This window comes from Microcaecilia unicolor, unplaced genomic scaffold (assembly GCF_901765095.1).
Source record: "Microcaecilia unicolor unplaced genomic scaffold, aMicUni1.1, whole genome shotgun sequence".
Classification (NCBI taxonomy): domain Eukaryota; kingdom Metazoa; phylum Chordata; class Amphibia; order Gymnophiona; family Siphonopidae; genus Microcaecilia; species Microcaecilia unicolor.
In genome coordinates this window covers 101,636-123,016 of record NW_021963140.1, presented here as the reverse complement: position 1 = coordinate 123,016, position 21,381 = coordinate 101,636, and the positions used below count along the sequence as shown (strand labels likewise).

At 44.7% G+C, this 21,381-nt stretch overlaps 1 protein-coding gene across 1 annotated transcript in view; it reads left to right on the top strand.

The window, feature by feature from the left end:
• LOC115458999 (X-linked interleukin-1 receptor accessory protein-like 2) overlaps window positions 1-21,381 on the top strand; it is a 116,511-nt gene that overhangs the window by 35,419 nt on the left and 59,711 nt on the right. The window contains exon 3 of the mRNA XM_030188859.1: window positions 13,093-13,238. Coding sequence (XP_030044719.1) covers window positions 13,093-13,238 — 146 coding nt within the window. The remainder of the gene's footprint in view (window positions 1-13,092; window positions 13,239-21,381) is intronic.

Below are 21,381 nucleotides of genomic sequence, written 5' to 3'. Positions count from 1 at the left end.
AGTGCTATTCTGAAAATAAGAGCCCATCTTGCATAGCACATATTTGCAAGGGGGGCTTAAGCATGGGTGGAGCATGGACAGGATGAATACTTAAGCACATACCTTATAGAATACTATAAAGTACAAGGAATCCTGTGCAGAAGGAATGGATCCTCAGGAGCTTAGTCAAGATCGGGAGGCGGGGCTGGTGGTTGGGAGGCGGGGATAGTGCTGGGCAGACTTATACGGTCTGTGCCCTGAAGAACACAGGTACAAATCAAAGTAGGGTATACACAAAATTAGCACATATGAGTTATCTTGTTGGGCAGACTGGATGGACCGTGCAGGTCTTTTTCTGCCATCATCTACTATGTTACTATGTTACAAGCATATCTAGGGCTAGCATGAGTGATTGCACCTAGCAGCTAGGTGCATATATACCTGCTTATGTTCGTATTGTGTAATTGAAAGTAGGCACTTGCGTCCTTTACTGAATAGGCTCCTTCTAGCCACCCTGTTGCAGAATTGCCCTACATATGTATAATCTATTTCTATGAATCCAACCCTCCTCCCTGTCTAGGAATGTGCAGTTCTGGTATCCCCTGATTCTCATAAATTACTTCACGGGCTTGGAGAAGTTTTCTTATTCTTACATCCAGATTTTCAAGATATTCGAGGGGCCATTCTACAATTCCAGAGCTGTAGGAGAGTGCATTGATTGCAAGCTGGTTGATGGCTTTTATCTTATTCCATGATGTTAAAAGCAGTTTTCAACGTCAACTTTATTTTCCTGTAGCATTCTTTATTGATCTTTTCTCTCAGTAATTTAGACTGGAATGTTGCTCCTTCCCCTACTCCTAGATTTCTATATACACCTTCTTTTTCAATTTCCTTCATATCACAGTCATTAGTTCACTCAATGTTCCTCTAAGGACATTTGCCCAGGTCAAAAGTCATCCTGCCTTCTGAAAAGCTTTTATACTACATGGAGTTGTTTTGCTAAGTGTTGATTGCTATGACTATATATAGAACTTCAAGTCTTCTACAAATAGTTAATGTGATGTTACCTCTGGATCCTTGCCATCTTTAAGACTAAGGCTAAACCCATAGCCTAAATAATAAGAGTAATAATAATGGATTAAGTGAGTCTTTTACGAAGCCGTGCTAGCATTTTTAACTCGCAGTAAAAATCAACTGGCAGTAAACGTTGAGATGCCTATTATATTCCTATGAGCATCTCAGCATTTACCACGAGGTAAAAACGCTAGCGTGGATTTGTAAAAGGCCCCCGTAAGTGCTATGCAAAACAAGAGTGGCAACAGGGAGTCCCCCTGAAATATTTCTTACTAGATCTAGACATTAGGAATGACAAACTTTCCATTTTCATACTTCATAAGTACATAAGTACATAAGTAATGCCATACTGGGAAAAGACCAAGGGTCCATCGAGCCCAGCATCCTGTCCACGACAGCTGCCAATCCAGGCCAAGGGCACCTGGCGAGCTTCCCAAACGTACAAACATTCTATACATGTTATTCCTGGAATTTTGGAGTTTTCCAAGTCCGTTTAGTAGCGGTTTATGGACTTGTCCTTTAGGAAACCGTCCAACCCCTTTTTAAACTCTGCTAAGCTAACCGCCTTCACCACTTTCTCCGGCAACGAATTCCAGTTTAATTACACGTTGGGTGAAGAAAAATTTTCTCCGATTTGTTTTAAATTTACTACACTGTAGTTTCATCGCATGCCCCCTAGTCCTAGTATTTTTGGAAAGCGTGAACAGACGCTTCACATCCACCTGTTCCACTCCACTCATTATTTTATATACCTCTATCATGTCTCCCCTCAGCCGTCTCTTCTCCAAGCTGTATAGCCCTAGCCTCCTTAGTCTTTCTTCATAGGGAAGTCGTCCCATCCCCGCTATCATATCAGATGGAGTGTGATTTGCCACGTTTTCATGGCGAACTTCATGTACTCAATCAAGCTAGAATTTGTTTTATATATTTCAAGGCAGTGTATTATTATTGTATTTTATATAATTGATGTTATTGTAAGGCACTCTGTTGTAAGCATCAATTACTCTACCTGTTTGATTTTCATTTTGAAAATTAAATACAAAGAAAGATTTGAAATAAAGAATACCAATGACACAAAAGTCTTAGTAGGATAAATTCTAACATACATCCATACTGTATGACTCTAAATTCAAACAATAAGAAAATCTCATTAGCTGTTAAAAACCCTCCACTTCCTTGCTTTTAATTATAAAGCGTTTCTGAAATGTTGCTTTGATTTTGAATTAAAGAGTGCCTTAAAGCATAATAGACAATAATTACTGGTGTATAAAGTAAGTAAATGGGGCATAAAACATATGGTATCTGAAAAACTTGTTGAACTCAATCTAAGTAACACACTAAATTAGTTTAAAATGACTGCTGATGCTTGATGACTCCACGAACGGAGACAAAGGGCAAGTGCCACTTCCTATTACTGGTTTGAAAGAAAAATGTAGCTTTTCAAAATTAGCATGCAAAAAAGGTCAGAGGATGGAGAGACAAAAATGTCTGCTCACACTAATGAAAATGTTAACTTCAAAATGTTTGCTTTAATGATTTGGGAGATGCGATATCCTTTGAATGAATAATATTTATAGACCTTTGAAAAGGAGAACAACACGTCTAGAGGTTCCAGGGCTAATAACTTATAGGAGGAGATAATGCTATTTATATACGTTGCCACCTCCTTAACATCGTAACATAGTAACATAGTAGATGACGGCAGAAAAAGACCTGCACGGTCCATCCAGTCTGCCCAACAAGATAACTCATATTTGCTGCTTTTTGTGTATACCCTACTTTGATTTGTACCTGTGCTCTTCAGGGCACAGACCGTATAAGTCTGCCCAGCACTATCCCCGCCTCCCAACCACCTGACCCTCCTCCCAACCACCGGCTCTGGCACAGACCGTATAAGTCTGCCCAGCACTATCCCCGCCTCCCACCACCGGCTCTGGCACAGACCGTATAAGTCTGCCCAGCACTATCCTCACCTCCCAACCACCAGCCCTGCCTCCCAACCACCGGCTCTGGCACAGACCGTACAAGTCTGTCCAGCACTATCCCCGCCTCCCAACCAACAGTCCCGCTGCCCACCACCGGCTCTGGCACAGACCGTATAAGTCTGCCCAGCACTATCCCCGCCTCCCAACCACCAGCCCCGCCTCCCAACCACCGGCTCTGGCACAGACCTTATAAGTCTGCCCAGCACTATCCTCACCTCCCAACCACCAGCCCTGCCTCCAAACCACCGGCTCTGGCACAGACCGTATAAATCTGCCCAGCACTATCCCCGCCTCCCAACCACCAGCTCCGCCTCCCGATCTTGACTAACGTATGTATATAGAGAAAGGGCAATCTTCAATTCTATTTGCCCTGATAAATAAGTATTTATCCCGAGAGCCTGACTAAAAATTTCTCTCTTCAAATGCAGCTGAAGCATATGCAAGTTCCGTAGTGCACATACTTGTAGACACTGCAAAAAGGAACATACCTGTGCAAGGGGTGTGGATTTATTTTTGTTACATTTGTACCCCACGCTTTCCCACTCATGGCAGGCTCAATGTGGCTTACATAGTATATACAGGTACTTATTTGTACCTGGGGCAATGGAGGGTTAAGTGACTTGCCCAGAGTCACAAGGAGCTGCCTGTGCCTGCAGTGGGAATCAAACCCAGTTCCCCAGGACTAAAGTCCACCACACTAACCACTAGGCCATTCTTCTCGCTGTGGAAACTAAAACGACTAAAAACTTTTTTCCCGAGAGAGGTATTTCGTTACCTAATACAATCCATCGTCTTATGTCACTTGGATTACTGTAACGGAGTTTACGCAGGATGTAAACAGCAACTAATTAAGAAACTGCAGACAGCCCAAAACACAGCGGCCAGATTAATTTATGGAAAATCTAAATTTGAAAGTGCCAAACCCCTCCGAGAGAAACTACATTGGCTTCCTGTCAAGGATCGAATCACCTTTAAAATCTGCTCCCTAGTTCACAAAATTCTATATGGTGAAGTCCCTGGCTATATGATTAATCTAATCATCCTACCACCCAGGAATGCATTAAGATTATCCCGTTCTTATCTAAACCTTCATTACCCAAGCTGCAACGGACGTAAGTACAAAACCACGAATGCTTCATCCTTCTCCTTCATCAGCTCACAACTATGGAATTCTCTGCCAAAATCTATTAAAACCATCCACAACCATCTCAATTTCAGGAAATCATTTAAGACCATGTTATTTGGAAAAGCTTATCCCAAGAGCATGTGTCTCATCTGCTTGATACACATCAATCTACCGACAATTTTGGAGACATCTACCCTTCCCTTCTCTCCCCCAGTTTCCCTGCTCCTTCCGTCCCTTCCCCATCTTCCCCATTATTTCTAATGTAGGTTTTCTGTTGTATTAGCTAGATTTTACTGCACTGCCGTCTGCCTCTGCGGTGCCTGTAAGCCACATTGAGCCTGACGCTCTTGGGAAAATGTGGGGTATAAATGAGATAATAAATAAATAAATACATTTCTGTTCATTTCTAGCTGATTTTCACCTCACACATTCCTTTAAAAAAATGTAAGGTGCATTAGAAATTTTTTTTAACCCACATTAATCAATGCATGTTAATTTGTAGGTTAACATGCTTTAAATCGATTTAGCAGGCACTAAGGGGGTCTTTTACAAAGCGGTGGAAAGCCCAAAGTGAGCTTACCGCACGTTAAAATGAAACCACCACTGCTCCAATGCGTCTGCTGGCGGTAGTTCCAGCTGGCATGCGCGCCATTTCCGGCACTCTGGGAATTTTTTTTCCCTAGCGCAGCGTTAACCTGGTGGTAATTGGGCATCACCGCGCACTGCCCATTTACCGCCAGGTCACCACGGGAACCCTTACTGCCACCTCAGTGGGTGGCGGTAAGTGCTTCCCACTGTATGTTCACGCAGTAAGGGTTATCTTACCATGTGGCCATATTTTGGGGGGGAGGGATATTTACCCGCTGTGGTAAAAAGGGCCCTGGCATGCAGGGAAAAGAGCCGCCATCAATACCACAGGGCTCTTTTTCCCGCAGCTTAGTAAAAGGACCCCTCAATCTTTTACGGCATGCCAACAAATGCACATCCCTATCCTTTACATATGTTTAGGATGGAGACGAAAACCACATACAATTTACCACCTCCTCCCCTCTCATACCACCTGCACAAAGAGCAGATATTTTATTTATTTATTTATTTATTTATTTGTAGCATTTGTATCCCACATTTTCCCACCAATTTGCAGGCTCAATGTGGCTTACATTTGCTGTAGTGGTGATTGCCATTTCCGGCTAACAGAATTACATATGGTATTGCATTAAGGTGCATACATACATGGGAAAGAAGAATACATTATGGTAATTGCATATAAGTTCCGGAGTAATAGATTGGGTTGTAGTCAGTCTACTGGTAAACGTTTGGTTCTGTCTAGATCATGATCAGTCTTATTATTTAGTAATTAGGATGGTTATTTACGGTATGCTTTCTTGAACATGCATAGACACTTTAATGCATCATCAAAGAGAAATAGCATGGGTAGCTTGGCTTTGAAAACAAGTCAAGCTGATTTCTAAATACTGTACAGATAATGCTTGCATTATGTTCCACTATCCAGCTGTGATGTGGCTAAAAGCAGGCATTTTAAAATAACAGCACATATTAGCAGCATGCTTACAATCCACATACTTTATTAGAAATTAGGAGGACAGTTTGCAAAGTCATTTACCTCTGGCAAATAAATATTTACTTGAATAAACAAGCCTGACTGAAAACCGTCCTCCATAATGTAACTAAAAGGAGACTCCAGGTTGCACAGGAGCTTGCTTTTAGCCATAGTATAAAAAAGAAAAAGAAAAAAAGGTATTCTCAGGGGGAATGCATTTATTAAGAGAACCGAAAACAATCCACACTCTAACTGCAATAAAAATGGCCTTCTCCGGGCTACCAGAACATAAATCTACCCCCGCTCTCACATAGAGTCAAACAACCCACAAACAGATGGATTACAGTGGGATCAGGCAGATTATGACCTGTAACACGGAGACACCCAATCCCCCAGAGGATACTCCTAAAAAATGCATTCTCTGCCATGGGAAGTGATGAAGCTGCTATAACAGAACCTGATTTAGCTTTAGAGAAGAAAAGTGCCATCCAGTGTACCAAAAAAAAAAAAAAAAATCCTCAGACAATGTCAAAAAGCCACAAATCGGAAAACTGTTACTCCTTGGAATCTTCATTATTACAGGCATTAATTTAGAAGTTAATTAATTTGGAGTGGAGGAGTGGCCTAGTGGTTAGGGTGGTGGACTTTGGTCCTGGGGAACTGAGGAACTGAGTTTGATTCCCGCTGCAGGCACAGGCAGCTCCTTGTGACTCTGGGCAAGTCACTTAACCCTCCATTGCCCCATGTAAGCCGCATTGAGCCTGCCATGAGTGGGAAAGTGCGGGGTACAAATGCAAGAAAAATAAAATAGATACTATTGGAGATTTTACATGGAATGTTGCTATTCCACTAGCAACATTCCATGTAGAAGGCTGCACAGGCTTCTGTTTCTGTGAGTCTGACGTCCTGAAGCAGAAGCCTGCGCGGCCACATTGGTGATCTGCAAGGGCCGACTTCTACATGGAATGTTACTAGTGGAGGAGTGGCCTAGTGGTTAGGGTGGTGGACTTTGGTCCTGAGGAACTGATTCCTACTTCAGGCACAGGCAGCTCCTTGTGACTCTGGGCAAGTCACTTAACCCTCCATTGCCCCATGTAAGCCGCATTGAGCCTGCCATGAGTGGGAAAGCGCGGGGTACAAATGTAACAAAAATAAAATAGATACTATTGGAGATTCTACATGGAATGTTGCTACTATTGGAGATTCTACATGGAATGTTGCTATTCCACTAGCAACATTCCATGTAGAAGGCTGCGCAGGCTTCTGTTTCTGTGAGTCTGACGTCCTGAAGCAGAAGCCTGCGCGGCCACATTGGTGATCTGCAAGGGCCGACTTCTACATGGAATGTTGCTAGTGGAATAGCAACATTCCATGTAGAATCTCAAATAGTAGCAACAGTGGAGGAAAGGCCTAGTGGTTAGGGTGGTGGACTTTGGTCCTGAGGAACTGAGTTCGATTCCCACTTCAGGCACAGGCAAGCTCCTTGTGACTCTGGGCAAGTCACTTAACCCTCCATTGCCCCATGTAAACCGCATTGAGCCTGCCATGAGTGGGAAAGCGCAGGGTACAAATGTAACAACAACAAAAAAAAAAAAAGCACAGTTCAAGGGACAAAAAAAAATAAAGGTAAATATGTTCCAGGATCGTCAGCAAGCAGGAACACAAACCAAATTATTAGTAAAATCAGAGAAGAACGGAAAGATTCTAAAACTAAGGAGTCCTTTTACTAAGGTGCGCTGAAAATGGCCTGCAGTAGTGTAGACGCGTGTTTTGGGCGTGCGCAGAATTAGTTTTCAGCACACCTACAAAAAATGCCTTTTTTTTTTTGCCGAAAACGGACGCACGGCAAAATAAAAATTTGCAGGGTAGGTAGTCCACCTTAGTGGATGAACACCAAATCCCACGAAGTCAAAGCATAAACAGAGAAGTGGGAAGCGGACCAATGACTCCAGGAGACTGTGACAGTGGTTGTGTACAATGAACAACTTTAATGTAGACTCGACACAGTACTGTGTTTCGGCCACAGCCTGCCTCGAGAGTGTTTAGTGGGGGTTTTTCGGGTATATAGTCCTGATATGAACTGGTCTTAAAAAAGACCTTTAACAAATAGATAGAAAACACGGTGAGGCGCTGAATACATCTTCCTGCATCAATAAAGAGCAAAAGCGAAAGTTATACTCAGCGCCTCACCGTGTTTTCTATTTGCCAAAGCTGGACTAGTTAAGCTCTGGAACTGTTGCCGGAGGATATGGTAACAGCGGTTAGCGTATCTGGGTTTTAAAAAAGGTTTGGACAAGTTCCTGAAGGAAAAGTCCATAGTCTATTATTGAGATAGACATGGGGGAGCCACTGCTTGCCCTGGGATTGATAGCATGGAATGGTGCTACTAATTGAGTTTCTGCCAGGTAATTGTAACCTGGATTGACCACTGCTGGAAGCTAGATGGACCATTGGTCTGACCTAGTATGGCTATTCTTATGTTCTTACGTTCTTAAGGTACAACAAAACTTATAAGGATATTTGAAAAGCCTGGCTTATTTCCCTTAGAAAGTTGTTTACAAACTAAAAGCACCCATGCTGCAGATGTCTTGTAGAGCCATGCAGCTATCCAGGGCCGCCGAGAGCCAGAGCCGCCCCCGGGCCCCCCCACCCACCTCACCCGAGGTCATCGTCGCCGCCGGAACCCCCCTCCACCCGCTACCGGGCCCTGAACTAACCTTAAATGCCTCCTTCCTTTCCTTTCACCACCTTCGCGGCAAGCAGCAGCAGGGCAGACCTCTCCTTCCTTCAATGCTCCGCCCTCGCGGACGTTACGTCAGGCGAGGGCGGGACACGGAAGGAAGGAGTGGCCTGCCCTGCTGCTGCTTGCCGCGAAGGTGGTGAAAGGAAAGGAAGGAGGCGTTTAAGGTTAGTTAGTTCGGGAGCGACGGCGGGCGGGTCTGACTGCGGTGGCGCCGGACCCCCTCCGGAGGCCCGGGCCCGAGGACTTTTGTCCCCCCTGTCCCCCCCCCTCTCGGCGGGCCTGCAGCTATCAATTATTAGTAGCTGTAGTAGAACAATTCCACCACTGCTGGCTATTCAAAGTTGCTTCCTAAATCAGGGGTGTAGGCAGACAACAGATTTTGGGTGGGCCTAGGCAAGAAGTGGGTGGGCACTAAGTGTAGTTCTCCCCGCCCCCCCCCCCCCCCCCCCCCCACCAAAACAAATATCTCAGCTGGCAGGAAAATACTTCTTTCCACCTTAGCAGTCTGCAGCAGGCATGCGTTGAAAACTGAGCATGCGCAGGTACCGGTATCATGGAGAGTAGAGTTTTGGTTACCATCAGGATGAAGTCTTCAGCTGGTGGAGCTTGGGATCCCCACCAGGTACCGCTAAACGTGTACTACTTTTGGGTGGGCCTGAGCTGTAAGTGGGTGGGCCCCGGCCCACCCAGGCCCAGCTGTGGCTACACCACTATATTCTTGTTTCCAAATATTCTTGCAATGGCCCCAAACCTGGGATAGCTCTCTTTCATGTAGAAAAAAAACATATATTCACCTATGGCTGACTTACAGGTCAATATTCAAAACCACATATGCAACCAGCACCTAACGTTGGCCTTATAGGTGGTGTTGTTTGAGTTTGCCAGTATAGGCAATGCCTAACTTTTGGTGCATGAGTTATTATGTGTTCAAAAGCTATATGTTTAAAATGGAGCAGGACGAGGTGCAGTCCGGAGATGGGGCTTCCGCTTATACAAAAAGCAACTGTAATAATAGCAAGTCTAAATTATATGGATAAATTATGCAGATTAATTAATGGAATAGTATCCCCTAGCCGACTTCTTTGTTGTATCAGATGGGTATATAACTTCTTATAGTCTTATATAAAGTGAAGATTAAAAATATGAAGATATAGGGGTCCTTTTACTAAGGTGCGCTGAAAAATGATTCTGCGCGCGCCCAAAACACACGTTTACACTACCGCAGGCCATTTTTCAGCGCACCTGTAAAAAAAGGCCTTTTTAAAATTTTTGCCGAAAACGAACGTGCGGCAAAATGAAAATTGCCGTGCATCCATTTTGGGTCTGACACCTTACCGCCAGCCATTGACCTAGCAGTAAAGACTCACACAGTAACCGGGCGGTAATGACCTACATGCGTCAAATGCCACTTGGCACACATAGCTGACGCGCCTCCGCAAATGAAAAATATTTTTCGGACACATGTAGTGGAAGCGCACCAAAAATGAAATTACCGCAAGGGCCATGCAGTATGCGGGCGGTAACTCAGAACTGTTGCACATTGGGAGCGCGTAGGCGCTTACACGGCTTAGTTTAAAGGCTCCATAGAGTTGAAATGCTACAAAAATGATTAAAAAATGATTAAAAAATTGACCTTTGATGATTTGTGTGCCAAGGGGGCGTAACCAGACAACAGATTTTGGGGTGGGCCTAGGCAAGAAGTGGGTGGGCACCAAGTGTTCTCCCCCACCAGCACCAAAAACATATCTTAGCTGGCAAGAAAACGCTTCTTTCCATCTTGGCTTACCATCAGGGGGAAGTCTTCAGCTGATATAGCTTGGGATCTCCACCAGCTACCACTAAATGTGTGCTACTGTTGGGTGGGCCTGAACCCTAAGTGGGTGGGCCCTGGCCCACCCAGGCCCACCTGTGGCTACGCTACTGCCAAGGATTGTCCAGTAAAGCATTGATCTGTATGAACGACACCGCTGAGGTTAAAAAAATTGTCTAAATACTTTTCAAATGATATTTTGATTTTCAGGTCTTGAGTATGGGTAATTTATTCTGTGTATAAGCTATATACAGTTTTCAGTTTGCGATTAATTAATGCTGGCATTTTCAAAGATCCCACATGCACAGATAGCTTGATTCAAAATACACATACAAAATGAATAGATAAATTATTATTTGGGGGGGGGGGGGGTAGAGATTCATACTTACTGTACCATAGGTTATTGATTCCTTTATTTTTACCCACGTAATAGAGCTTTGGAAATGTACCCCTGTATGTGTATATATATACTTATGGCCTTATTATAACATATTGTTCTCTGATCTTAGTAAGGCCAATTAAAGAATGCAAATATTTATAGATTGCCAAGTGAACATTTCTTGACACAGCCGATGTTAATAAGTACTACTTTAAAAGAAAACCTAACAATTTTCCTTTCCAATTACCACTGTGCTGCTTCATTAGACAGGTAAAAGAGTTTTAAGAAGCATTTCCACCAAGCTCAATGCATAGGATTATATTGCTATTCAGAAATAATATAGCAAATGGTTTTTGACAATTTTGTAAAGTTGGAAAAAATGCAAAACACACATTTGTTGATTGTCTTATTTTGCCTTCTGATGCCATCACTAGAAAACCTATTTAATGCCAAATTCAGCTGTCTGCATTATGCTTCCATTGTTTGCACATATGTACTGTTTGCAAATAACTCAGACCTTGTCATTGGTTCCTCAAGGCAAGATAGGTTCAGGTATTTCCCTGTCTACAAAGCCTAAGAACTAGAATCACTAATCTGCATTAATGCACATTTAGGACTCAGGGGCGTAGCCAGACTTCGGCGGGAGGGGGGTCCAGAGCCCGAGGTGAGGGGGCACATTTTAGCCCCCCCACCCACCCACCGCCACCACCAACACCAACAACTTTGACCCCCCCCCCCCCTGCCAACGACCCTCTCGACCGATATGCCAAAATGTAGGCTCACATATATTTTAGCACCTAACCGCCTGATTCTGTAAAGGTCACCAAAAATTGTGTATGCAAATTTAGACACAGTTCTGATTTGCGCACACAATTTAATTGAACAATGAGACAATTAGTGCCAACAATTAGCTTTTTAACTAGCAATTATTGGCACTAATTAGATCTAATTGGGTGTCAAAATAGCATGTACAACTTAAGATGCCATTTACAGAATTTGGGGGTAAACACATATGAGACAGACCCTACTCAACAGAGCTTATATTCTAATCCAGACAAACAGGGCAAATTCCGCCTACGCACTATTCTGCAAATTTGTGCCTATCTTACGGTTCATATTTTACAGGCAGGCATACACATGAGTGGAGTCTGAGCAGAGCCTGAGCAGGACTCACGCTTAAACATGTCACATACAGCTGAAGGTCTCCCAATAGAAATGATTTACCCGCTAACCTCAGCGGTGACACTCACCACTTCTTATCTTAATGTGTGGAGGAGTGGCCTAGTGGTTAGGGTGGTGGACTTTGGTCCTGGGGAACTGAGGAACTCAATTCGATTCCCACTTCAGGCACAGGCAGCTCCTTGTGACTCTGGGCAAGTCACTTAACCCTCCATTGCCCCAGGTATAAATAAGTACCTGTATACAATATGTAAGCCGCATTGAGCCTGCCATGAGTGGGAAAGCGCGGGGTACAAATGTAACAAAAAAAATGAAATAAAATATGGTGAGAATTACACACCCACTTCTTCATTGGGAAGCGGTAAATTCTTTAAATACCCAGTTGTAAACATTCAAATTTTCCTTCCATATACTTTTTATCAGCATTATTGCTAGTAGTCAGTGACATAGCAAGGGGGGGGTGGAAGGGGCGGTCCGCCCCGGGTATCAGCTCGGGGGGGGGGGGGTGCTCCCTGCCAGCTCCCCCCCCTCGGCGCATTGACACCCTCCCCGACCAGCTCCCGCACCTTACCTTTAAAAAGAATATCGGAATCCGAGGCGAGGCGCAGCGCCTCGCGCCTGCCCTGCACGTAAAAGAAATGTGGACCATCGGGCCTTCCCTCGTTCTATCTGTCCTGCCCTCCACCGACGCAACTTCCTATTTCCGCAAGGGCGGGACAGACAGAGCGAAAGAAGGCCCGACGGTCCACATTTCTTTTACGTGCAGGGCAGGCGCGAGGCGCTGCGCCTTGCCTGGGATTCCGATATTCTTTTTAAAGGTAGGGTGCGGGAGCTGGTCCGGGGGGAGGGGGGGTGTCGATGCGCCGAGGGGGGGGGATGTCATCGCGCTGCACCCGGGGGGTGTAACGGCGAAACGCCCTGCCCCAGGTGGCAGCCCCCACGTGCTACACCACTGCTAGTAGTATCAAACAAATTAGACTCAAAAACTTAGTACTCATAAGAATTTGTTTCAGCCGGGGGATCTTTTGCCGACGTAGGCTATGTTTCACTCTCCACCTGCATCAAGGCGTACCCCCCCCCCCCCCCCCCCCCCGCTATGAACGATGCAACCATTTGTCACACCTCACATCTTCCCGGCTTCAAAAGGCATTTTGTGCTGGTGTAAGGTATACGTATACAGCCTAATGCAGTATTTACCAGTGATAGTGATCTTCCAGGATACTGACCTTGGAGAGGCATGTTTTTGTTTGTCGTAGGCTTCTCAATGAAGATCTCGGAGAAAAAGAAGTGGAGCTAATGTTGATATTTGACGCCGTCACAGAGACAGATCTGGGTAATTATACCTGCCATGTGGAAAACAGGAATGGACATAAACATGCCAGCGTTATCCTGCGTAAAAAAGGTACTTCCATTCCTACCATGCACCCCTTGAGCCTGACTTATCCTCTGGACCTGCACGTCTACTTTCAGTTTATGCAATTCATGGGATAGTCTGTATAATGCAAGTTAACACACAATTTTAATGCACACATTACCAGTGCAGCTAGAGAGTATTTCTGTAAGGTGGCAGATAGATTTAGACGCTAGAAAAGTGCCTATATGAAGCCAGTTCTATAAGGGCAAGTAGCAGAGCCGTAGTGAGGGGAGCTGACACCCGGGGCGGGTCGCCGCTGCGCCCCCCCCCCCCCCCGGTGCAGCATGGCGCACCCTCCTCCCGCTGGAGCGCACCCCCCCCCCCCCCGGAGCGCCTCCCTCTGGTGAGGGACGGGCGGGAGGGCCGATCCGCCCCAACTGCACGTTGCTGGGGTGTGTCGGCTCCGCGCTGGTTCACTGCTCTCTCTGTCCTGGAACAGGAAGTAACCTGTTCCGGGGCAGAGAGGGCAGTGCACCAGCGCGGAGCCGACACCCCCCAGCGGCGTGCACCCGGGGCAGACCGCCCCCCCCCCACCCCCGTCCTATGCCACTGGCAAGTAGCTGCCTACTCTTCTTTATGGAATACTAGTGAAGTGGCCAAAAGGTGCCAGAGGGGCTATGGCTAACTCAAGACTACTTCTACTTCAGAAAGAAAGTGAAAGCCTGGCTCTTCTCCCAAGCCTTTAATACATGTGGTGTCTGACCAGGGGTGTGCTGGTAAAATTTTAACAACGGGCTCTCTCTCCGGGCATAACCGGCCCTGAAATTTGGGGGGGGGGGGAATACATGCCTCTCTCTCCCCTCCCTTGTGCAGGCACGCTAGGCATACCTTTGCCGAGCCCCACCAGCCAATAAATGGACTGCCACCATTCTCTGCTGCTTGTTTCTGGCTCTGAGCAGCATGATGGAACCTTCTTGCACTTGCATGAAAAGTCCCAGCCTGATGCTCAGAGTCAGAAACACGGAGCAGGGAGCAGCAGCAGTCTATTTACTTGGCTGGTGGGGCCAGCATCACTGCCAGCAAGGTAAAAGAGAATTCAGGAGGGGGCCCAAGCCCACATTTTGGGAGTCAGTTGTTAAAGTAGCCATGGAGGGCCCTACTTTAACAACCGGCTCCCAAAATTCTTAAAAACTTAACAACCGGCTCTCGCGAGCCCGTGAGAGCCCGCTCCAGCACACCACTGTGTCTGACCATACATTAACTGTGCACCTGGACTAGCTTGCTGCATACCCTGTAACTCATAACTGTACTACCCATCTTGTTCCTATCTATATATCAACATTTGGCCCCTGGCTAAATACTAAGATGCTTCATTGTACTGTAGGAACAGCAATAGGATCATATCTGTCATTCAAATGTTCTCATGTGTGCGTATTAAGTGTCCCATTGCTAGGATGCTGACATCGTATTATATCTATGTTATTTGAATGTGCTTCCAAGCTGTCTGTTAAGGTATCACTTGTATTGTACTGACATTTATCATATTTATGTTATATGATTGTTCTTTAGTGTTGTTAAATGTGTATATTTCTGATACTGTTTCATGTTAGTTCTATTACTACTACTTATCATTTCTATAGCGCTACAAGACGTACGCAGCACTGTACACTTGAACATGAAGAGACAGTCCCTGCTTGACAGAGCTTACAATCTAATTAGGACAAAGAGTAGCAAGATTCCATGCAGAATCCCAAAGAATAGCAAGATTCCAGAACCCCATAGTAGCAAGATTCTGTGTGGAATCCAAAAGAGTAGCAAGATTCCGGAATCCCAAAGACTACTACTTATCATTTCTATAGTGCTACTAGATGTATGCAGCGCTGTACACTGGACATGAAGAGACAGTCCCTGCTCGACAGAGCTTACATTCTAATTAGGACAGACAAACAGGACAAACAAGAAATAAGGGAATATTAAAGTGAGGATGATAAATTAAGGGATCTGAACAAAGTGAATAAGGGTTAGGAGTTAAAAGCAGCATCAACAAGGTGGGCTTTTAGCTTAGATTTGAAGACGGCCAGAGATGGAGCTTGATGTACCAGCTCAGGAAGTCTATTCCAGGCATATGGTGCAGCAAGATAAAAGGAACGGAGTCTGGAGTTAGCAGTGGAGGAGAAGGGTGCAGATAAGAGAAATTTACCCAGTGAACGGAGTTCCCGGGAAGGATTGTAGGGAGAGATGAAAGTGGAGAGGTACTGAGGAGCTGCAGAGTGAATGCACTTATAGGTCAATAAGAGGAGTTTGAACTGTATGCGGAAACGGATAGGAAGCCAGTGAAGTAACTTGAGGAGAGGGCTAATATGAGCATAACGACACTGGCAGAATATTAGTCGTGCAGCAGAATTTTGAACAGATTGAAGAGGAGAGAGATGGCTAAGTGGAAGACCTGTGAGAAGCAAGTTGCAATATTCTAAGCGAGAGGTGATAAGAGTGTGGATGAGGGTTCTAGTAGTGTGCTGAGAAAGGAAAGGGCGAATTTTGGGCAGGGACTTTCTTTTCTTCATGTTCAATTGTGAAGCGCTGCGTACGACTGGTAGCGCTGTAGAAATGATTTGTAGTAGTAGTAGAAAGAAACGACAGGTTTTAGCAGTCTGCTGAATATGTTCAGAGAAGGAGAGGGAGGAGTCGAAGATGACCCCAAGGTTAAGAGCTGATGAGACAGAAAGGATGAGAGTGTTATCCACAGAAATAGAGAGTGGGGGAGGAGGAGAGGTTAGTTTAGGCGGAAAGATAAGAAGCTCGGTCTTGGTCCTGTTTAGTTTCAGATGGCGCTGAGACATCCAGGCAGCAATGTCAGACAGGCAGGCTGATACTTTGGCCTGGATTTCTGCTGAGATTTCTGGTGTGCAGATGTAGATCTGGGAGTCATCAGTGTAAAGATGATACTGAAAACCATGGGATGAGATCAGAGTACCAAGGGAAGAAGTGTAAATGGAGAAAAGAAGAGGTCCCAGGACAGATCCCTGAGGTACACCAACTGACAGTGGGATAGAAGTAGAGGAGGATCCACTACACTAAAGGTACGCTGAGAGAGATAAGAAGAAAACCAGGAAAGAACAGAGCCCTGAAATCCAAGTAAGGACAGCATATCAAGGAGTAGGCTCTGATCAACAGTGTCAAAAGCAGCAGATAGATCGAGAAGGATGAGGATTGAATAGAGACCTTTGGATCTGGCCAGGAACAGATCATTGAAGACTTTAGCAAGCGCTGTTTCAGTTGAATGAAGGGGGCGAAAGCCAGGTTTCAATTTGCAGTTTCCAAGTTTACTTTATTTCTTGTATTTATATTTATATTTGGTCATTTTACTACTGTTATACTGTTAACAAAATTGTAAGTTTTATGTTAAACTGGACCTGCTGTACACCGCCTTGTATGAATCTCTTCATAAAGGTGGTTAATAAAGCCCAATAAGCTGGTGTATATTCTTGTGCCTAGATTGCAAAACTATGCACCCTCGCCCATGCTCTGCCCAAACGTTGCCTATATGAACCCCCACCCGCCTACTACGCACCGTTGAATCTAGGTGCATATTTACAGAATACCGCTTAGCTGGAAACTGCTTATTTACATGGCTATGTGTTCACATATGGACATAGGATACCAGCATTCATGCATATTCTTGCCATGTAAATCTAGGCAGCTCTGTATAGAGTTACCCTCATACCCCTGAATTTTATATAAGTCACCAAAAGTTTGGCACCAGAATTTGATCCATGTACAACTCTAGTGATTAATGGGTAATAACAGGTACCAATTAGGCGCTTAATTGATGAAATCTGCGCACTATTCTGTAACATGGGGCCTAACATTTCTCACGAGCAACCTAATTTAATTGAATTACGAGCCAGTGAGTGCCAATAATCAGCATTTTAACAAGCAATTATTGGCACTAATTAGATTTCATTGGAACTTACACTCGTAAATTTAGGCACGAGTAAAAAATAGAGGCACGGAAATGGGAGGGTCATGGGCAGAACAGGGATGTTCCTAGCATGTCTGCACATTGTTATAGGATTATGGAGGATATGTGCCTAATTTAGGCACGTACATTTGCACCACGTTTCAGTCAGTGCAAATGGCCGCATCTAAAGTTAGGCATGACTCCCGTGCATATGCGCTATTTTATACACCATGCTGAGGGGAGATATGATAGAGGTCTATAAAATAATGAGTGGAGTGGAATGGGTAGACGTGAAGCGTCTGTTTACTCTTTCCAGAAATACTAGGACTAGGGGGCAGTCAATGGAGCTACAAAGTAGTAACTTTAAAATGAATCAGAGAAAATATTTCTTCACTCAACGTGTAATTAAACTCTGGAATTCGTTAGCAGAAAATGTGGTAAAGGCGGTTAACTTAGCCGGGTTTAAAAAAGGTTTGGACGGCTTCCTAAAGGAAAGGACCATAGACCATTATTAAATGGACTTGGGGAAATCCACTATTTCTGGGAAAAGCAGTATAAAATGTTTTGTACTTTTTTGGGATCTTGCCAGGTATTTGTGACCTGGATTGGCCACTGTTGGAAACAGGATGCTGGGCTTGATGGACCTTTGGTCTTTCCCAGTATGGCAATACTTATGTACTTATGTACTGGGGATTCTGAATGGAATCTTGCTACTCTCTGGGGTTCTACATGGAATGTTGCTACACTTAGAAATTCTGCATGGAATCTTGTTATTCTTTAGAATTCTAGAATCGTGCTACTCTTTGGGGTTCTACATGGAATGTTGCTATTCTTTGTTTTTCTGCCAGGTACTTGTGACCTAGATTGGCCACTGTTGGAAACAGGATGCTGGGCTTGATGGACCTTTGGTCTATCCCAGTATGGCAATACTTATGTACTTATGCCTAACTTTAAGCATGGTTTATAGAATAGCGCTTTTTTCGGTGCCAATTTTTTTACGCACCATATATAGAATCTAGCCCCATATACAGAATCCGGTCCATAATGCATAGTGTACTACAAAAAGTTAAGCCTTTGGTACATTAGGTGTTGATAGTGAGGGGGGGGGGGATTGTATTACATAACATGTTTATCTTAATACTGCTGTAAATAAAACTGTCCTATATCTCTGAGAGGTGCAGTTTATATTTTTATATTAATGTCAGCTTCAACATAGCTGTATTAGTTAATGCAAATTATACTAATCCATGGCAATTTGAAGTGAATTGATTATTTTTGCATTTATTTATTTCATTTATATCCCATATTATCCCACTAGATCAGGTACAATATGGCTAACAACTTAGAATTAACAGTAAAAAAAAGTGATGCGGGATAGTATATATTAAGTAGTAATAAAGTAAATGAGGATTGAGTATTACAGTATGTAATATGGAAACAAACGCTAGACACAAGAAGGTAACAATTTATAGTCATCAATGTATAATAACAATTAGAATGAAACTGAGAAATTGAATAATTGTACAATAAGGGGTTTAATTATGATCATCTCTGAGAAACTGCTGAAACACAGAGGCTTTAAGGTATTTCTAGAATATCAAATAATTAGGTTCCCATCTGATGAATTTCAGGAGGGAATTCCACCATTTGGTACAGAGGTAAGAGGATCCTGACATGTAGATTGACTTATACATCACATTTTTGCAACCGGGATAGTGGAGGGTTAGATACTATAGTCTCTTGAACCAGGGAAAACGTTGCAAAGAGGGGGATCAATTAAAAGTTGCATATAATTAGGGGCTAAGCCATATATAGTTTTGAAAACAAATGTGCATAGTTTAATCAAAAGAACGTATTACCTTCAAAATCTGCACCCTGGTCCACAAAATTATTTACGGCGATGTCCCAGGATACATGACAAAATTAATAAATCTACCATCCAGAAACAGAACCAGATCATCCCAAACATACTTAAATCTACACTACCCAAACCGCAATGGTCTCAAATACAAATCAACCTATGCATCCAGCTTCTCCTATATAAGTACACAACTATGGAATGCACTGCCAAAAGCTGTGAAAAGAATCCACGACCATCTCAACTTCAGGAAATCACTAAGGCATACCCCACGGATCCAACATAAATGCCTACATCCTGCAACACAGCAAAACCGAGGACTGTATTGGACACTTATAACTCTCCCTACCTCTAAACCTTTTGTGCTTGAAACACATGATCGGACCCAGTGCCGTAGCGAGGTCAGCTGACACCCGGGGCGGGTCGCCGCTGCACCCCCCCCCCCCCCCCCCGGGTGCAGCACGGCGCACCCTCCCCCCTCCGGAGCGCACCTCCCCGAACCGCCCCGAGTGCATGTCCCTGGGAGCTGCGTCGGCTCTGCTGGTTCCCTGCTCTCTCTGCCCCGGAACAGGAAGTAACCTGTTCCGGGGCAGAGGGAGCAGGGAACCAGCGGAGCCGACACCCCCCCAGTGGCGTGCACCCGGGGCGGACCGCCCCACCGCCCCCCCTTCCTGCGCCACTGATTGGACCACTACACTGTTTTGTATTTGTATATCTACCGGACTGGTGACCGCCTTTACGGTACTATGTAAGCCACATCGAGCCTGCAAATAGGTGGGAAATGTGGGGTACAAATGTGATAAATATATATATAAATAAATAAATGTGATTCTGGCTTTGATTGGAAGCTAGTGTAACTTTACGGGCAAAAGGGCTGCATTTTCAAATTTCACAGCCTTGTAGACTAATCTGGCTGCTGTATTGTGAGCTGTCTTCAGTTTTTTCAAGAAATATTCCTTACAGCCAGCCTAAATGGCATTACAATAATCAAAGTGTGATAACTGATAATACTAATGTTTGTACTAGGGTTCTAAACATATCATTAGGGAAGAGATGCCTGATTCTTCTTAGTTTCCACATTGCTTTAAAGATTTTTGTGATGACTGCTTGGACTTGGATGTTGAATAACACGTAGGAATCAATTGTTATACCAGGTATCTTTAGTTGGGTTTCCAACTACATTATCAATTGTGAAGTTGTGACAGTTTTTGACACGGTGAGGGTTAGATAATAATAGAAATTTTGTTTTTTCTCTATTCAATTTTAGTTTAAATTCTCTATCAGGTCTGGACCTGATTTGATGATAGATAGCACTTCTTCAATAGAATCTTTGCAAGGGATATAGATGGTTACGTCATCCACATTAATAAAATTATTATAACCATGAGCATCCAGCACCTTTCCTAAGAGGGACATCATAATATTGAATAAGATGGGTGAAAGAGGGATCCCTGTGGGACTCCGCAGTCTGGAGCCCATTGTGGGGGGGGAGGTGGAATTAGGAGATTTGACTTGATAGGATCTAGATTTTAAAAATCCTCGGAACCAGTTTAGGACAGACCCTCCTATACCTAAGCTGTCCATTAGTCCAATCAGCAAATTATGATCTACCACATCGAATGCACTTGACATATCAAATTGCACAAAGATGATATTCCTGCCTAGGCTGATTTCTTTCCTGAAGTTAGCAACAGGGCTGCCGAGAGACTGGGCCGGGCCCGGGACAAGGCCACCCCCAGGCCCCCCCGGCCCCACCCCCACTGCTACCCCCCAGGTTGTCGTCACCCCCCACAGTCCCACCCGCCTCCGCCACCGGGCCGGGCCCCTTCCACCCAAACCCTGCCAGCAGAAGTTCTGTCTTCTGACTCCGGCGTGTGCGGCCCACACAGACGCTCTCCTCTCAGCTGATCTTCGCTGTACTCTGCAGGGTTTCTGTGCGTCTGATGTCCTGCAAGCCCTACAGAGTACAGCGAAGATCAGCTGAGAGGAGCGCGTCTGTGTGGGCCGCGCACGCCGGAGTCAGAACAGAAGACAGCACTTCTGCTGGCGGGGGGTTGGGTGGAAGGGGCCCAGTGGCGGTGGTGGGTGGGACTGCGGCGCCAGGCCCCCCTGGAGGCCCAGGCTCCGGGAATTTGGTCCCCCGTCCCCCCCTCTCGGCGGCCCTGGTTAGCAATTAATGTGGTTAGGACTGTTTCCGTGAAGCCAGATTGTGTATGGTGAAGAAGGGAAAAGGAAGACAGATAATCCATAAGTTGATGAGCAACTATTTCCCTCAATCATCTTTACTAGTTAAAGGGATAGAAGCCACTGGCCTGTAATTTGTTACATCGTTTATTTTTTCCAGGGGGGTTTTAGTGATGGGGTTAATATTA